Source organism: Pinus tabuliformis, chromosome 2_1 (genome assembly GCF_031772625.1).
Source record: "Pinus tabuliformis cultivar Carrire ecotype Pingquan chromosome 2_1, CPIR1, whole genome shotgun sequence".
In the NCBI taxonomy this organism is placed as follows: domain Eukaryota; kingdom Viridiplantae; phylum Streptophyta; class Pinopsida; order Pinales; family Pinaceae; genus Pinus; species Pinus tabuliformis.
The window spans coordinates 161848061-161868423 of NC_142299.1; the positions used below are offsets into that span (position 1 = coordinate 161848061).

At 33.5% G+C, this 20363-nt stretch overlaps 1 protein-coding gene across 1 annotated transcript in view; it reads right to left on the reverse strand.

Annotated features, from left to right (window-relative positions):
• LOC149199228 (uncharacterized protein At4g15970-like) overlaps positions 1-19877 on the reverse strand; it is a 30188-nt gene extending 10311 nt beyond the window's left edge. Inside the window, exons 1-3 of the mRNA XM_089400496.1 lie at positions 19782-19877; positions 19198-19587; positions 18122-18606 (exon numbers count right to left, since the gene is read on the reverse strand). Coding sequence (XP_089256622.1) covers positions 18122-18606; positions 19198-19587; positions 19782-19877 — 971 coding nt within the window. The remainder of the gene's footprint in view (positions 1-18121; positions 18607-19197; positions 19588-19781) is intronic.
• Between the last annotated feature and the right edge of the window lie 486 nt (positions 19878-20363).

A 20363-nucleotide genomic window follows, 5' to 3' on the forward strand; every position in this document is an offset into this window, starting at 1 on the left:
CTGATCCACTATGGTCACAACCATAATCGTTAACTGCTACATGCTCACATGTGTTCATTGCCGCAGTCTCGCTGCGGTTAGGGACTGTGGGTTTCTGTTATAATTTTTTTACAATGCAATGTATTTACACCATGGCCGAAAGTTTTAGACTTTAGGTTTAATGCATTTTGTAATGCATTATTTTTTTTTATATAGGTTAATGGGTTTAGATGTATTAGGCTTTAGGACTTGGGTTTATTTTTAGGACTAGTACTTATGTTAATGCATCACTTTGATTTTGATACAAAAACCCATGTACACCTCTTCATCACAAAGCGACATTTGTCAACATCACATGACGACAAACACATGTCGACAACCAAACCCCAGTGGAACTGATGACAAACACATGTCGACAACTAGGTACAAAACCATATCCTTCGAACATCATGAACCATATCACTCATTGACATTACCGGCGGAACTAAAAATCAACACCAGATAACCTGAACCATAAACATCACTGTCGAAGTTGAAGATACTGGAAACTAAATGATGACGACGAATACTGGCCAAGTTGATAAAGCTCAAGACCTCATCGATTATGATCATTTAAAGACCACTTCGACTTTGAACCACTGAATACTCCGCTCATGTTGGACTGACGAGATCCTCCTGGATCAATCCTCTCCACTTGAAAGATTTTGGACCATAAAAGTTTGACTAGACAGATAGCAGGTGAGGGTAGATCTCCCTCACTCTCCACCTTGCCCTGATGATGTACCAATACATTCAATCAACCACCTGAAAGTGATGACCCTGATGATGTTGATCATGGCACATTTTGAATCTGTGAATTGTTCCATCCATCTGCAGTATGCACAACTTGCGAAGATGGTTAAACAACCTATTATGAACATGGCAGTTGACTTATTTCCATGAAGTACCATGAATTAATGATTCATAAACATCTTTGAAAATAATCTCTACAGGATATTGTTCAATGTTATTGACATGTATTAAAAATCTATTTTGTGGAATAACAGAAACATTCAAATACATTCTTGACCTCATACCAGCTACTTGACTTGAGATACTTTCTGGATTCCTAATTACTAAGTGAACTTGCTGCAATAAACCCATCAAACTGTAGTGTGAAAACTGCTGCAACTTTGTTTGATTTTGAAAGTATTGAAGTGGTTGTTTATTTGTTTGAATCACTATTTCCTCATTCATTAAATGATGTCTCCATTGATTAACACTTTCCCTTAATGCATAAGCTTCCATTTTATGTACTGGATACTTTGACACTGCTTTAGAAAAGGCTTTGATATGAAAACAAACAGGTTTCCTCTCCACTTGAAAAGAGGCTTCAAAACTATTTGAGACATGAAATGGTGATACAATACAAGAGAAATGTAACATTAACTTTCCCCAATACTAACCTGCCTCCCATAACTTATAACTCTCAAACTTGGACTGAAATGATACATTTTGACATTAGGAAGAGGAAGTTTGGGCATCAACTGTAACTCATGTTGTATTCCCTGCTTATGAGTAAGATGTTTTGGTTCTTTAAATAGAACTGAAACAATTTCTACCTTCTTGACCAAACTATCTTTAAACTGAGACTCACAACCTGAACAAACATCATGTCGATTCTTATGTTTTTATTTTACACACATGAGTACAAATCTCTTATTTGAACTTATTAATCGCTTCATTTGATTAGCAACAACTAAATTTAAGTGAGTTTTACTTTTATCTTCCCTGACAATAAATTCAACCCTTAAGGTGATATTTATGCTCTATCCTATAAAACATTGCATCACGATCATAAAGATAAGGACTTCCTAAGACAACTCCACATATGTCTATTGGAACCACATCTAATTCCACTTCATCAACGTAATTAGCTGTAATGGAAAATTTTAATTGACACTTCTTTGTGACTTTTATCTGAGTTGATTTATTTAGCTAACCTAATGGGTAAGTTCTTGGATGATTCTGTGTCTCCAAACCCAAGTTCTTAACTAAATGTTTAGATATTAAATTTTCTTGTGATCCACTGTCAAACATTGTATCTATCTTTGTGTGCTTATAAGTTATCCTTATGTGAAATAGTTCAACTCTTTTATCCTAATTTGAAGGATTTATGTTTTATGAAGGTGAAGTAGTATTAGAACTTGAACCAGTATTAGAATTTTTGCTTATCGAAACTATGGGAGTAATCCTCCTTTCATCACTTGAATCAGAGCCTAGATCTTGTTGGATTGCTGCATTTGCTTTCTTTTCATCCTTCTCCTTAAGGAAATTATTTGGCTTAAGTTTGGGATGAAGTTTGCAACACCTAGATTCACCATGACCGACTCTATGGAAATGAGAACAAGTAGGTATTTCCTTCTGAGCTGTCACTGATTTCCTTCCCTTCGAATTGTTCTTCCTCTTTCTGTCATTGGAATCCTTGATTTCCAACTCTTTGGATGATTGTGGTGAAAACTTGAATGTCCTACCACCTGATTCAATATGTATGGCTTAAACACACACTTCATCAAAATCATCAGGATTAAACATCAACAATGTAGGTTGCAAATATGAATGTAAACTTCCAATGTACTTTAATAAAGTTTCACATGTATCGAATGTAATACCAAGAGCCAATGCTTTCTTTTTGAACTCATGAGTAAATTCTTGCACACTCTGCCCTTTGCCTTGCCTCAAGTGTTGCCAATCAATAACAACTTGCTGCATGTACCCTTAAGGGTAGAATTATTTCCTAAGAGCATTTAAAAACTTAGACCATAAAGAGATGACTTTACCTTTCCACTTTACATCTATTTGAGTTTTACTTTCCCACCAGATTAAATCTATTCCCCCCATTCTAAGTCTAGCTAGCTAAATTTTCCTTTTATCATCAGAAATGTTTTGAATACGAAAATACACTTCTAACTGCTTAATCCAGTTATCTAACTTTTTCAGGATTCATTTCGCTATCATAAATAGGTAACTCAAATTTTACATCAAGTTTCAAAAGAGATGTTTTCTTAGGTTTCTTTTATGTTTTAGATTTTGAACTAGAAGAAGAAGAAGATGATGATGATGGAGAGGATGGAGGTTTATCAACCTTTCCTTTACCCTTGTCCTCGTTGTCTTTGAAGAAGAAGCTACATCTCTCACTTTCTTATCTTCGTAGAGTTCTCCCAACATCTATTGCATACTCAAGAATGGTTGTTGAAACTGTTCCTCACTCATCTTAGTTTCAGTAGTTTCACTTGCATTAGATCTTCTCATGATCAACTTATGAGTGAATCTTCGCTTTCCAATCTCTGAATCGCCTTCTTTAAGAGTCCCTTCTCCACGTCACGACCTTGAGTTGGTTAACGTTCACTGGAAAAATTCTACTAACACAACCTGCTTTGACACCAAATTATATGATCTGAAATGAACATACATTAAACTGATGTAGAATTGATTAATGTCAACAGTGAACCGAATGTTAACTTAAAGTTCTTTAACTGTGAGAACTAATGAAAAATGCATGAATTGATGACATAATTGAAACATAAGTAAGATGCAAACAGAAGTGAAAAGAAGAAAAAACAAAGTGATACCAGACAACAATATTGATTATGGAGTTTGTCCCTGATGGACTACGTCTCCGGGTCCGCTTTCAAGATGGGCGTCCACTTTATTAGGATTTAATCTAAGTAGGTCGATTACATAGAAAATTAACCAGACTTATTATGCAGGCAGGCACTTCTGGTCACTATCACAAGAAAGCTCTTTGAGTTAGCTTTACAACGCATATCACGGTTCCCAATTCTGACTCTGGATGCTCCTGTTACACTGAAAACAAAACTTCCTATGTCCTCCAGAATCTGTACACAAAACTCTAAAATCACTCCTTGATTCTCCATGAGTAAAAGGATGAATTTATAGAGTTAAAGGTTCAGTTTCGAGCTTCCATGGCCAAACATAACATTTGGTTGAGAATTAACCATCATGCGGTCTCAGTCTTATCACTAGAGGACATCTTAGTACCTAGTCACATGGTGGTCTAATTAAAATAAACCAAAACTCAACAAAAAATAGAAAAATAAACTTTAGGTTATAAAAACCTTCTAGCACTCACGCTAAATGCACGGAAAAAGTGACTAATTCCATGTGAACAACTGCGGTCTAATCGCAGGCTGCCACCCGACGGCTGCTCCCTGGCAGTTTCAGTTGTGGTTGACGTGTTCACATGCAACAAACCCGCTACAGTAGTGTTACCTCCACCTGACTGCTATTTCAATGCCATGGTTAGCTGACGGTGTGGTGAACCTCATGTTCACATGTAATACCTCCACTATAGTTACCACTGATCCACTGTGGTCGCCACTGTAACCATTAACTACTACTTGCTGACATTTGCTCATTGTCGTGGCCCCGTTGCGGTTAATACTTGCGGTTAGGGACTTTGGTTTTTTGTTATAAAGTTTTTACAATGCAATGTATTTACACCATGGATGAAAGTTTTAGAATTTAGGTTTAATTCATTTTGTAATGCATGTTTTTTTTTTTATATAGGTTAATGGGTTTAGATGTGCTAGGTTTAGGACTTAGATTTATTTTTAGGACTAGTACTTAGGTTAATGCATCACTTTGATTTTGATACAAAAACCCATGTACACCTCTTCATCACAAAGAGACATTTGTCAACATCGCATGAACAAACACATGTCGAGAACCAAACCCCAGTGGAACTGACGACAAACACATGTCGACAACCAAGTACAAAACCACATCCTTCGAACATCATGAACCATATCACCCATTGAAATTACTGGCGAAATTGAAAATCAACACCAAGCAACCTGAACCATAAACATCATTGTCGAAGTTGAAGATACTGGAAACTGAATGCTGATGAAGAATATTGGCCAAGTTGATAAAGTTCAAGACCTCATTAATTATGATCATTTAAAGACCACTTTGAATTTGAAGCACTAAAGACTCTGCTCATGCTGGACTGATAAGATCCTCTTGGATCAATCCTTTTCACCTGAAAGCTTTTGGACCACAAAAGTTTGACTAGACAAATAGCAGGTGAGGTTAGATCTCCCTCACTCTCCACCTTGCCCTAATGATGTACCAATACATTCGATCAACCACCTGAAATTGATGACCCTGATGATGCTAATCATGGCACATTTTGAATCTATGAATTGTTCCATCCATCTACAGTATGCACAACTTGCGAAGATGATTAAACAACCTATTATGAACATGGCAATTGACTTCTTTCCATGAAGTACCATGAATTAGTGATTCATAAACATCTTTGAAAATAGTCTCTATAGGATATTGTTCAATACTATTGACATGTACTAACAATCTATTTTGCGGAATAACAGAAACATTCAAAGACATTCTTGACCTCATACCAGCTACTTGACTTGATATGCTTTCTGGATTCCTGATTACTAAGTGAAATTGCTGCAATAAACCCATCAAACTGTAGTGTGAAAACTACTGCAACTTAGTTTGATTTTGAAAGTATTGAAGTGGCCATTGATTTGTTTGAATCGTTGTTTCCTCACTCATTAAATGATGTCTCCATTGATTAACACTTTCCCTTAATGCATAAGTTTCCCTTTTATGTACCAAATGCTTTGACATTGCTTTAGAAAAGGCTTTGATATGAAAACAAATAGGTTTCCTCTCCACTTGAAAAGAGGCTTCAAAACTATTTGAGACATGAAATGGTGATACAATACAAGAAAAATGTAACACTGACTTTTCCCAATACTGACTTGCCTCCCTGTAACTTATAACTCCCAAACTTGGACTGAAATGATACATTTTGACATTAGGAAGAGGAACTTTGGGCATCAACTGTAACTCATGTTGTATTCCCTACTTGAGTAAGTTTTTTGGGTTCTTTAAATAGAACTGAAAAAGTTTCTACCTTTTTGACCAAACTATCTTTAAACTGAGACTCATAACCTGAACAAACATCATGTCAATTCCTATGTTATTATTTTACACACATGAGTACAAATATCTTATTTGAAATTATTAATCGCTTCATTTGATTAGAGACAACTAAATTCAAGTGAGTTCTACTTTTATGTGCCCTGATAATAAATTCAACCCCATCTTTCTTAAGGTGATATTTATTTTCTCTCCTATAAAACATTGCATCATGGTCATAAAGATAAGGACTTCCTAAGACAACTCCACATATGTCTACTAGAATCACATCTAATTCCACTTCATCAATGTAATTAGTTGTAATGGAAAATTTTAATCGACACTGCTTTGTCACTTTTATTTGAGTTGATTTATTCAACCAACATATTGGGTAAGGTCTTGCATGATTCCATGTCTCCAAACCCAAGTTCTTAACTAAATGTTCAGATATTAAATTTTCCTGTGATCCACTTTCAAACATTATATCTATCTTTGTGTTCTTAGAAGTTATCCTTATGTGAAATAGTTCAACTCTTTTATCCTCATTTGAAGGATTTATGTTTGATGAAGATGCAGTAATATTAGAACTTGAAACAGTGTCAAAAGTTTTACCTGTCAAAACTATGGCAGTAATCCTCCTTTCTTCACTTGAATTGGAGCCTATATCTTGTTGGATTGCTGCATTTTATTTCTTTTCATCCTTCTCCTTAAGGAACTTCTTTGGCTTAAGTTCGGAATGAAGTTTCCAACACCTAGATTCATCATGACCGACTCTTTGGCAATGAGAACAAGTAGGTCTTTCCTTTTGAGTTGTCGCTAATTTCTTTCCCATCAAATTGTTCTTCCTCTTTCTGTCATTGGAATTCTTGATTTCCAACTCTTTTGATGATTGTGGTGAAAACTTGAATGGTCTGCCACCTGATTCAATATGTATGGCTTGAACACACAATTCATCAACATCATTAGGATTAAACATCAATAATGTATGCTGCAAATATGAATGTAAAATGTCGATGTACTTTAATAAAGTTGTATCTAATGAAATACCAAGCGCCAATGCTTTCTTTTTGAACTCCTGAGTAAACTCTTGCACGCTCCGCCCTTTACCTTACCTCAAGTGTTGCCAATCAATAACAACTTGCTGCACGTACCCTAAAAGGTAGAATTGTTTCCTAAGAGATTTTAAAAACTTAGACCATGAAGAGATGACTTTACCTTTCTGCTTTACATATATTTGAGTTTTACTTTCCCACCAGATTAAAGATGTTCCCGCCATTCTAAGTGTAGCTAACAGAATTTTCGTTTTATCATCAGAAATGTTTTGAATACAAAAATACACTTCTAATTGCTTAATCTAGTTATCTAACTTTTCAGGATTCATTTTGCCATCATAAATAGGTAACTCAAATTTTACATCAGGTTTCAAAAGAGATTTTTTCTTAGGTTTCTTTTATGTTTCAGATTTTGAATAGGAAGAAGAAGAAGAAGAAGAAGATGATGATGATGATGATGATGGAGAGGATGGAGGTTTATCAGCCTTTCCTTTACCCTTGTCCTTCTTCGATGTCTTTGAAGAATAAGTTGCATCTCTCACCTTCTTATCTTCATAGATTTCTCCCAACATCTGCTGCATACTCAAGAATTCTTGCTGAAATTGTTCCTCTCTCATCTTAGTTTCAAGAGTTTCACCTACATTAGATCCTATCATGATCACCTTATGAGCGACTCTTCGCTTTCCAATCTCTAGATCACCTTCTTTAAGAGTCCCTTCTCCACATCGCAACCTTGAGCTGGTTAACATTCACTGGCAAAATTCTACTAACACAACCTGCTTTGATACCAAATTATATGATCTGAAATGACCATACATTAAACTGAAGTAGAATTGATTAATGCCATTAGTGAACCGAATGTTAACTTGAAGTGATTTAACCGTGAGAACTGATTGAAAAGGAATGAATTGATGAAAGAATTGAAACATAAGTAAGATGCAAATAGAAATGAAAAACAACAAAAACAAAGCAATACCAGATAACAAGATTAACTACAAAGTTCATCCCTAATGGACTACGTCTTTGGGTCCACTTTCAAGATGGGTGTCTACTTTATTGGGATTGAATCCGAGGAGGTCGATTACACAGCAAATTAACTAGATTGATTGTGCACACAGAAACTTCTGGTCACTGTCACAAGAAATCTCTCTGAATTAGCTTTCCAACACCTATCACGGTTCCCAATTCTGACTTTGGATGCTCCTATTACACTGAAAACAAAACTGCCTATGTCCTCTAGAACCTACATACAAAACTCTAAAATCACTCCTTGATTCTCCATGAGTAAAAGGATGAATTTATAGAGTTGAAGGTTTAGTTTCGAGCTTCCATGGAAAAACATAGCATTTGGTTGAGCATTAACCATCACGTGGTCTCAATCTTATCACTAGAGGACATCTTAGTACTTAGTCACATGGTGGTTTAATTAAAATAGACCAAAACTCAATGAAAAACCCAAAAATAAACTTTAGGTTATAACAAACCGTTGGTGGTCATGCTAACTACGCCGAAAAAGTGACTATTTCCATGTAAACAGCTGCAGTGTAACCGTAGGCTGCCACCCGATGGATGCTCCCTGCCGGTTTGAGGTTGATGTGTTCAAATGCTACAAACCTGCTACGGTAATGTTGCCTCCACCTGAATGCTCTTTCAACGCCACGGTTAGCTGATGATGCGGTGAACCTCCCATTCACATGTAATACCTCTACTACAGTTACCATTGATCCACAGTGGTCACAATTTTAACCGTTAACTGCTACCTGCTCACATGTGCTCATTGTCATGGTCCCGCTACGGTTAATACCTGCGGTTAGGGACTGTGGGTTTTTGTTATAAAGTTTTTACAATGCAATGTATTTACACCATGGCTGAAAAATGCATCACTTTGATTTTGATACAAATACCCATGTACACCTCTTCGTGAAAAGGTGACATTTGTCAACAACTAAACCCCGACGGAACTGATGACAAACACATGTCGACAACTAGGTACAAAACCATATCCTTCAAACATGATGAACCATATCACCCATTGAAATTACCGGCGGAACTAAAAATCAACACCGGACAACGTGAACCATAAACATTACTATCGAAGCTGAAGATACCGGAAACTGAATGCTGATGATGAATATTGGAGAAGTTGATAAAGCTCAAGACCTCATCGATTATGATCATTTAAAGACCACTTCGACTTTGAACCACTAAAGACTCTGCTCATGCTGGACTGACAAGATCCTTCTAGACCAGGAAACAATAATCCCGGCACTAGAAAGCTCATCATGAAAATGAGTGAACTTGGTCTAGTACTTCAGAATTGTGTCACCCTTCTCCATCTTGATCTTTCTGAGTTTGTCCTTCATTGCCAACTTCCTGTGGTCATTGATATTTTGAAATAGGTTCATCAATTTCTTCCACATTGCAAATGGAGTTTCCTTACTGTGGAGACTCGAGACAATGTGATCTCAAACTCCTTCCAGGATAATCCTTCTTGATTTTTCCACACACTTTCTCGATTCAGCCAGATTTTTAGCATCTAATGTTGGTGGCTTAGGATTGTCATGATCTATAAATTTCTTAAGTCCATTGTCTTCCAACACCGCCTTCGCCCTATCCTTCCAAGTTATGTAATTTGAGCTGCCCTCCAAGGCATACTCAAGTCTCAAACCATAGAAATTCATTATGCTGATTTTGAAGTATGAACTGCAAATTCTATTTCACTTGCACAACAAAATTGAATTCTCCTCTTCTATACTATCTTTAGCTTCAATACCATGTAGATGTTCACTAGTAGATTCAACAATCTATGTGATATGCTAGGCCACCCTTCCTACTATGGGGTGGTCCCACACAGTGTACTACTATCGGCCCTACTAGGCAACATCCACCCACACAAGCTCGATCTAAAACACAAGACAAAAATCTACTCCACTCTGTAGCAGAAACCAAAATTGATCGATGAAAAATATAAGTAATAAGGAAGAATAGCAATCACACATAACACAATATTTCTCCAGGGAAAGAAACTGCTAAAAACCCCAACTATCTATATTACATTAACTAGAAGATCTGAGAAGAAAATACAATGCTTGTTCAACTCGAACAATTCCTGCACTAGTATAATGTATCTCTCTGCCTCACAAGCCAGATCAAGCCAAAACTTAGCCATTTTTCTTCTTTCCAAGCCCCTACTTCCTTGCATAATTTATGAGATATTAGCCTTTATTTAATTGGGAAATCCACTCTCCATAACTGTGCAATCCAAACATAGGTCCTCAACTGATTGCATGCACCATCTATAAAATTCAGAAAATTATACAACTGATAGTACATTGTCCCTGAACTCTAATATCAACTAGGTCTTCCTTTGAACTGATATGAATAAGTTAGTTATGAGTGACTCTTCCATTAACTAGTGTGGTATTGGTGATGCACTAATGCACTACTCCACTACTAGACCTCCTACTAGTTCCTCCAACAATTTGAACTAGTTTAACTAACTATAACGCAGTTAGACTGAGTTATCTAATTACAACTCAAAAGAACTCAACATGGGCCCCTAAAATTTAGGGATCACTCTACATGACTCTAGATAGACTTCCAACTCGAATTTCAATTTAATTCACAATTTAATTCAAGGACAAATTAAATTGGAATTTCTTGTTGCTATTTTTAATAATGGTTTGTCCTCCTCTCGGAAATATCTTCTGAGCTACCGAAAATTTAACAAGAACAAGGAAATTATATCATTACTAAGTGATCATTAGTGATGCATTATACTAGAACACACTGTTGTATTTAGAACATACAATTATATCAGAACTATGCATCGAATCATGACCTTGCTTTAATCATTATTAAAATAGTCATACACTCCAACACGTGAGATGGGAACAACGGTCCACACCCATAGATTATGCACATTAGGTCACTACCTCAGATTTTTAATCATAGATTTCCCTAGGTCAGAACTTGTGATTACACCTTACATACACAATTTTCGACACCAATAATCAACCATTTTCATCACATACCAACATCGAACTATCCTTCATGCCAAAACACAGTCAATAGATCAAATCGATATGATTAGCCCATCATCAACACATCATAATGATTCCATGCTTTGAACTTTTACTTCTACACATCACATCACACCAAATTGGAGATAATACGATAACCGAGTCAGCAATTGGTCATACTACCCTCAGATCGAAAATGCAAGTTCTTAGAAAAATCCTCATCGCACAAAGAAAATAGATTATTAAGCAACCACTGAACAAAGAAAACCTGGGTCGATTAATCATATAGAAATACCTATGCCAGAACAAAAAAAAGCCAAAACCTTTATAAAAAGTGAACCATAGTCTTTAGAACAAAAACACACATGTGATCACTCCAATGTTTCATCCCTTTGATGTTAGATCTGACAATTTATACAAATCAATTGGTGACCAAATCAAGCTAACCACTCGAAATACTAAGGGAATTTATTGTGGTATATCTGATGGGAATCAATTCAACATCAAAACCATAGGAGAAGACCACTGGTGACAAACATGGTTTTTGAGGCACCATTTATTTTCCATTTCTAGCAATATATGCAAACTATAGTTGGAAACCTAGCATAAGTTAGGAATTTTTGTTCAATACAGCTTTATGTAATTACGCAAACTTGATAAGACAAACCAACGTAAATGATGATATCACTAAAATTATTCAAATGAATCCTCTTTGATAGTTTCCTTGCATCATCAATCATCACACCTTTAATATTAGATCCTTCATACTGAGACTATCCTCCATAATATAGCCATTATATAGGCATATTAGGGTCTTGCCAATCACTACCTTAGTAGATCATTTCCGACATCAATGCCAATACAAAGTTGCCAACAACTTCAAATTCTCTTCCAAAAATTTCTTAGAGATGATAAAAGTTATCATTCAAGAACTTAAAAACATCAAATTTTAAATGAAAATAAACACCAAATTTCAAGTCTGACAATGTGTGGTTTAGTGATTCAAATGGGGCTCAACATACAAATGACCTAGCATCAACTGTGATGGCAGAGTAAATTTTAAGGGCACATCATTTAATTTTAAGTGTAGAAACTTTAGTGAACCTTTATAATTCTCAAAAGATGACATATAAATATTTAAACCCTTTTTTTGCAAAAGTATTTATTTATTTATTTATAATAACTTGATATGTTTTGTAGAAAAATATCTTGTTTCTTATAAGTGAAGGTATTTGAACCAAGATAAATTTGGATGATTATTCGTTTTCAATTAATGAATCTATTTGGGATAATTCGACAAACTACACATATTATTTCCTAAACTTTTCCTTTCTTAATGGGTATGGAACTTTAGACAATATATGTTACATTTGATGATCCACCACAATGAAATAAGTCTATAATAATGTGTAATTACGGTTCATAGCTCCCCACATATAAGAAATAATATCCACCCTCATCAAAATAATATATTAAATTCCCTCTTCAACAAGAGTTATATTTGAGACCTATCCTTGTGTTCCATGTTTGATAGTATCAATTTTTGTTATTGTTGACAAGGTTTCATATTTAGGTAAGATGAGGATGTAAACTCTCGAGTGCTAGGGAGGAGCAATTACATATCATAAATGTAGAGGAAAGTGGTGTCGTAGTAATGTGGAAATCATAAATTTAGAGTCACCTAGTGGCCAATCCTGCTTGAATCAAGGAATACAAATGATATAATGGTTAAAGGGTGATCTAAGATATAGAAAAATTAACTTTCCTCCTATCCTTACCTCATTGCATTGAGGAAAAATAAAAATGTGATGATGCTTTAGACAATTGGGATGCAACATATTAATGGTGCATGTAACACAATATCCCCCCATTTAGATCTCAAGCCAATCACATCTACTCTACATCATTAAAATAATTAATTCATTGTATGAAAGAATTAATAAATCAATATGAGTTTTAGTTCTATGCATTTGGACTTTCACTGTGCAACACATTATTTGCTTCCCTTACCTACTTTCTTTAGAAAAAATCTTTGGTTTACCTTTTCTTAGTGAAATACTACATGAGAGGAGAGATGATCACATGTTCATGTTAATGTGTTATAGTTGGAAACCTTTTTTGTTTGTATGGGTTACTTCAAATTGGTAGGAGGAAATTGATGATCTCAAGGTTTAATTGATAAGGAAATACTCAATTTTCTCAATTATAAAGCACCCTTGAATAAATAATTACTAGATATTCTCATCCTTCATAGAGCATTAGGAACACAATGTAGATGTTTCCAAATGAGCTATGATGTCGGGAATATGAGACAAGGATTGCACTACCCCATATGATTAGACAATGAAACCATTTCATGATATCCTTGTTTACAACTTATTATGAGATAAGTGAGGTTTGAAATATGTTGCCACCATGGCATAGGAATGATTAAGTCACCCTTTGATGAAAAAGTTAGAATGAGAGTTTTGAGGCATTGTCACCAATGATGGAATACATTCCCACAAATAACTGAATGTGCTGTAGATTATTGTAGTTGAATATTTTATTAGATTTCTTATTATTAAATTTGAATGTAGTTCAATAGGTAGAAGCAATGACATGGTTGATTTTTTTTAATTGGTTTGAAATGTTTCTACAAACTCTTTTATGATATCAAGTTTTTTTTTCTTTTTTTAATTATAGTGACTCTTCGTGTCCAACTACAATGCATATTTTGTTAGAAAAAAATTCAAAACACACACACACACAAACAATTTTCTATTTGAAAAAATGATGCAATGGTAGTTTGTAGGAGGTTATGTGATTAAGAGGTTCAAGGGTCATGTTGAAAGGAAGGTAGCAAGCTATCCTTTAATTTACATTGTCTCATTACATTTTCATTTACATGTTTTCTTGTTCATCTTTTGAGAAAATGAATTGGCATGTAGTGGTGCAAAAGGGGGGAGTCGAGATTTAGGGTGTTTAAGTGCTATTAGGATTTATTGTGATAACAATTGCCTAATTTTAGATTTGCATGAGAGTGTTACTAGGTTTTACGACTTTTATTATGCAACATACACACACACACACACACATATATATATATGAACACTTTAACATATGTAATTTTTCTTCTCTTTGAAATTAATGTAGTTGTTATATATTTTTTTAAATGATATACAATAATGCGTTTCTATATTTCCACTAATGATTTTTGAAAAGATAAGGGTTTCAATAATGGAAATGAAGGATGTTATTGTGTGTGAGGCTATGGTTGTTGGGAGAAGTTTCATTACATGTTTGATCTAATTCCTTGTTGTATGAGTTTCCTTTGAGAACCTAAACATGTAATAAACACATAGGATACTAGGCATGCCATGAAACCATAAAGCATATCTACGTTTTAATCAATATAACCAACAACGCACAAATGAAACATGATATATCTATATATATATATATATATATATATATATATATATATATATATATATATATATATATATATATATATATATATATATATATATATATATATAGATATATATATACATATATATACATATATATAGTTTTATGTTTTTCATTTAGTACAAAATCAATTTCGTTTTGTATGTTTTAATCAATATAACCAAAAATGCACAATTAAAACATGATAACAAGCACCTATACCCTTAGCTCACTAAAGCCAAATTCTTGAGCCAATAGTTCTCTACAATTTCCTATGATTCAATTATCAATAAACATAAAGGAATCACACAAGGGACAATTTTACATCCAACCAATACAACTACCTTCACAAGTGTTTTCCCTTGAGCAAGGATCAAGCTCAATGAGGTGAGGAAGTTGTAGAGTCATATAAAAATATTTACGTGTAGTGCATAGTTCCCAAAGGAATAACACGATTAAACTTAGTGTAGTGGAGGTTCCTATTCTACAACACTCCCAAAACTTCACAAGGTATGGTGTGGAAGGGTCTTTCTACCACTTGCACCCCTTGTGATCATGACTTCTCTAAGTAATAGCACCCATTTGTAATGATCTTACTGCCACAATTTCTCTTGGTGCACATAGTCACAGTTGATCATGGCATCCCAAGGGCCCAAAAGAATAATACAAGTACCCAAGAAAAAATGAGCCTTAGTAGCCCATCAATGGGCAATGCACTCCCAACCTTTTGTCCACTAAGAGTAGAATGGACAATATGACATCATCCCAATGTTTGGCTCTTGGCCTTCCCCTTTATTATGCAAGCAAATTGGGCTAGGACACTTTTCTCTCACCTTTTTACTCAAGTTTACTTTAGATGCCATTTTCTCAACTTTTTTCCCTTTCCAAAGGGGCTTCCTATAACTCTAGAATATGGCGGTTATTCGCATTGAGGCATCAACCTTCCCTAGGCATTTCCTTGTATTAATTTTTCCAAAATATCAATGTTATGCATCATCATCATTATCATAAAATATCCATCTTAACTTCGGATCTATCAAGCGCTGAGAGGGATCACATCTCTCGAGGTGCAAACCTCTTTTTTGAGTGAAAAAACTTGAGGAGAGGTTTGCACCTAGACATATTTGATCCTTCTCGGCGCTTGATAGATTTGGAGTTAAGATGGATCTAGGTTGGTTTCAGTCATGTACGGCCAAAGAAAACCTAACAAACACATGATTAATTTTATCAATAATATGTAAATTCATCTAATATTAACATAATCATTTTAAATATGCTAAATATGTCTCAGATTAATTTGGTCATTTTAATTTTAAATTTTCTTAGTTACCTCAGTTTGTTGTGATGATAATAACTTTAACGATGAAAAATGATGAAATATAAATTTTGAATGTCAAGGGACAATGTAATAGTGTTGAATGATAGAAAATGTGAATAATACGAATATAGTCAACTACAAATAGTCTTCATTGTGGTTAATCTCAAACTATTTTCTTCTATTATTCTTATTGTCACCTTGTTACTTTTGTCATCTTTTCATATCGATTGTCATATTTTCATTTCGATTATATGAAAATGATAGGTTAAATCGTAAAATATTTAAATATTTAGCTCAATATATTGTAGTAAACATCATATCTTGTCTATCTTTCTCTGCAATATTATTAGGTTGAATTACTATAACACAAAAATCAATGTACATTGTCAATAAATTTTTTTCTTACACTGAAATCAATGCACAATGTTAATCAAATCACTTTAAAATTAATGTACCATCATACATCCAATTACATCAAATCAGAAATCAACATCTAAACTGAAATCAGTGCAACTAATGCAAACAATTAAATAATATTAGAAAACAACATTTACAATAAAATCAATGCATCTAATAAAAGCAAACAAATAAGATTTGAAATCAACATTTACAGTCAAATCAATGCGTCTAATGGCAAGTAAGCAAATAGGATTATAAACCAAAATTTACACTCAAATCAATGCATCTAATGCAAGTAAGAAAATAGGATTATAAACCAACATTTACACTGAAAAAGTAAACAAATAGGATTATAAAAATAGGTTTTATTTATTTACCATACCTCTACTTTATTTAAATTTGTATTTATTTATCCTACTAAATATAAAAAAGGGTCTTAATTATTTACCATGGTTTATTTATATTTTTATTTATTTACCATAGCTCTTTTTTGAGTATTCATAAACCTCTTTATATTTTAAATTTATATTATGTTTATACATAATAATAATTAGATTGAATTCTAAATAGGGCAAAATGTTAAATGTTAACATTTACATTTACGTTTATGTTTATGTTTACATTTACTTTAGGTTTACATGTTTACGATCTACCCGATAATGGGTTGTAAAGTGCCTCTCAACCCAATCAATAACATTGTAACATGAAGTACATCAAAGTATATTATTTCACAACTGTATACAAAATCAATTACATAGTTGAAAGAATTAAATCATCATCAAAGATAACCAAATGTTATATATCAATTGCATGAGGTAAAATAAGATGAATTTACAAGTATGAAGAATAAGGTAAAATAAGTTACACCTCTTTTTCTTTTGCCTTTGTACTCAAGTTTGCTTTAGATACCATTTTCTCAATTTCCCCCCTTGCCAAAGGCTTCCTAAGCTATAGGATATGGTGGTCATCCTCATTGAGTAATCAATGTTCCATGTGCGTTTCCTTGTATTAGTTCTTCCAAAATATCAATATGTATGCATCATCATCATTATCATAAATAAATAACATTGTAATATAAAGTACCTCAAAAAAAAACTCTATTTCTCACACACACATATAATATCAATTACATAGTTAAAAAAATTAAATCATCATATAACCAAATCTTATATATCAATTTACATAGTTAAAATAATTTAGCCATAAAAAAAAACCAAATGTTATATATCAATTACATAGTTAAAAGAATTAAATCATCATCAACTACATCCAAATGTTAGATATCAATTACATAGTTAAATGAGTTAAATCATCATCAAAGTTAACCAAATGTTATGAAGCCATTATGTATAATATGTATGAGAGAATCATCCTTTAAAAAAACTAAATATTAAGAGCCATTATTATTAATATTAATTTTTCCATAATATTAATGTATATGCATCATCATTATCATAGATCACTAACATTGTAACATGAAATACATTGAGAAGTATGTTATTTCACAATTGTATATAATATCAATTACATAGTTAAAATAATTAAATCATCATCAAAGATATCCCTATGTTATATATCATTACATAATTAAATGAATTAAATCATATTATAAAACCATTAAGTAAATCCTCTTAAAAAAACCATTATCAATAATATTTCTGTGCTGAGTAAATAAATAGCCAACAAAATATCAATATTCATCACTGATTTCATAACCATATCATAATCAATTATTAATAAAATAAAATAAAATATATAAATATATCTATGATCTCTCAATAATAAAATAATAATGACTACAAACCATCATGTGCCATCATTTAAAATTACTACCATCAAAATGTCACCACTAGATTACAAATATTTTAACAATTATCAAAGACTTCAAACGTATAACACAAGCATCGAATTCCAAAATTGCTTTGTAAATTCGCATGTGATGCCGATTTCACTAAGAATGTTACCTGAGTGACCGCATGCATTCATCTCGAGACCTCCAGTGCATTTCACTTCTTCTTCCAACATCTAACCTATATAACATCCATTCTTCAAGAGTTGCTCTCAGGTCGTGAGTCTTGGCCTTTAAACCTTTACAACAATTAGCATGCATAGTGCACACATACTCTAATGTCGCTCTTGTGTCACAGAACCCACTAAAGTACGCTGCATCAAGGTGCAGTGGCTTTATGCCAATGTTGGCAAACTCTTTTGAGAACTTCATGGCGTTGAATGCATCTTGATCATGTCTCCCAGGATAGCGCTGGGTGAAGTGATACCATAAGTTGTACAACCTGATTGTTTGCTGATTGGAACGAACAAATGCAAAGCCTGTATTTGGGAAGTTTCTGAGGTCGGTAGGGCCATAGTCGCATGTATCACAAGAAATTTGGAAATCTGCCTCCCTTGAGAACCTTTTGAATGGATTTCGGAGCCATACTATATCTGCATCCTGCACAACATTATATAAAAATTATATAAAAATGTTAGTATTATAATTTTTTTACCATTTTTATAATTGTTGAATTGAGGCTTATGTGATTCATAACAAATTTATGAGAGATTTTTTAGTATAAATCATATGATATTTTATTTGTTGACGCGTTTCGAACCAATCAGTGTGGTTCATCGCCCTGAGGATGAACCACACTGATTGGTTCGAAAAGCGTCGACAAATGAAATATCATGTGATTTACGCCGAAAAATCTCCCATAAACTTTTATAATTTTTGAGATTTTTACATTGTTAGTAGATTTTGGAAATATTCTAAACTCTTATATTTAAAAGAGGATCAAACAATTATTTTGTTTCTGGCAACATCAGACTTTAGAATATTCCTAAAACCTAATATTGGCATATATTCCAATAGAAAAAATAAGTTGGAAATAACAAACTTAATCAATTTATGAAAATGTAAAGTAAATAGGAATAAAAAATCCCATCTTCAATAGTGGCATCCCTAGGCAACTAAATTAAAATGTCAGATGCCAAACAACTAAATCTATGTAGCTCACAAGGTCTGGCTAAGGTTTGGTAAACTTACAGTGAAGACGAAACTGAATCCGTGCTCTACCACATCCTTCAAGAATTCTATTTTTCTCTGAGTGATCTTCACATAATCCTTCGTCATGAATCTTTTTTCGCCTGAAAAATCAACCCCTTCTGTCCTCAACTCATAGCAATGGGGATGTATTTCTTTGCAACGGTTGAAGGCCCTCTCATCTAACGCAACAATGAGGAGATAATCCAGAAGTTCCTGTGTTCCCTCCCCAATACGAAAGCTTTCCAGTAACAAGTCAATGAGGCCGTTGGGCTCCATCCATGCTGTATTCGCTGCTGTCATGATCAGTGTCTTGTTTGGCATGGAAGCCTTCGTCAGAGCAATCTCCAGTTCGTCTGCATTATTGCTGAGCAGAGGGTGCTTCACTGGTTTCTGTTACAACCCAGATATTTTGATGTTTATCATGAATGAATGTTTACAAATGCATGCATATTGAGAAAAAAATGATGATAAATTAATAACCTCACCGAAAGCGGGTTGATTTTTGATGTAAACCAAAAGCCTGGTGTGAAAATGTCTCCGGATCTTGAAACTGCTATGTACGAAAGTAGAAAAACAAGACATACACATAATACAATATTAATTTTCTGATGGGCTTCTGTGATGCCAGATCTCCACTTTCCACACACTTGATCCACAGCAGGCCGAATTTCTGTAGCCATATTTCTTAAACCCTAAAGCTAGTTTCCTTGAGATAGAATACCCAACTTCCCCACGTAGGTATTAGAAAATAAGTAGTAACTACATGACTTTCTTTAAAATAAAAGGAAAAGAAAAAAATAAAAAGGTCCAAGCTCGTCATCTTTTGTGTATTCTAATTATTATGTAAATAAAGAAAAGCATTTGGAGTCGGCATAAAAAAAAATAGAATTATTCCGTTTTCACATCATGAACTAAATTTCATTTTTTTAGTACATAGAAATATATTACTAAAAGAATTAAAAAACAGAACTAGAATATATAAAATATAATTTCCTTATTCAGTAAAAAGCACATAAAAATTAAGTGAATTAAAAAACAAAACTAGAATATATAGAATATAATTTCGATATTTAGTAAAAAGTACATAAAAATATATTACTAGATGAATTAAATAAAACAAAACTAGTTTAGTAGGTTTATGGTTAAATGTTATTTTAGATATTTTA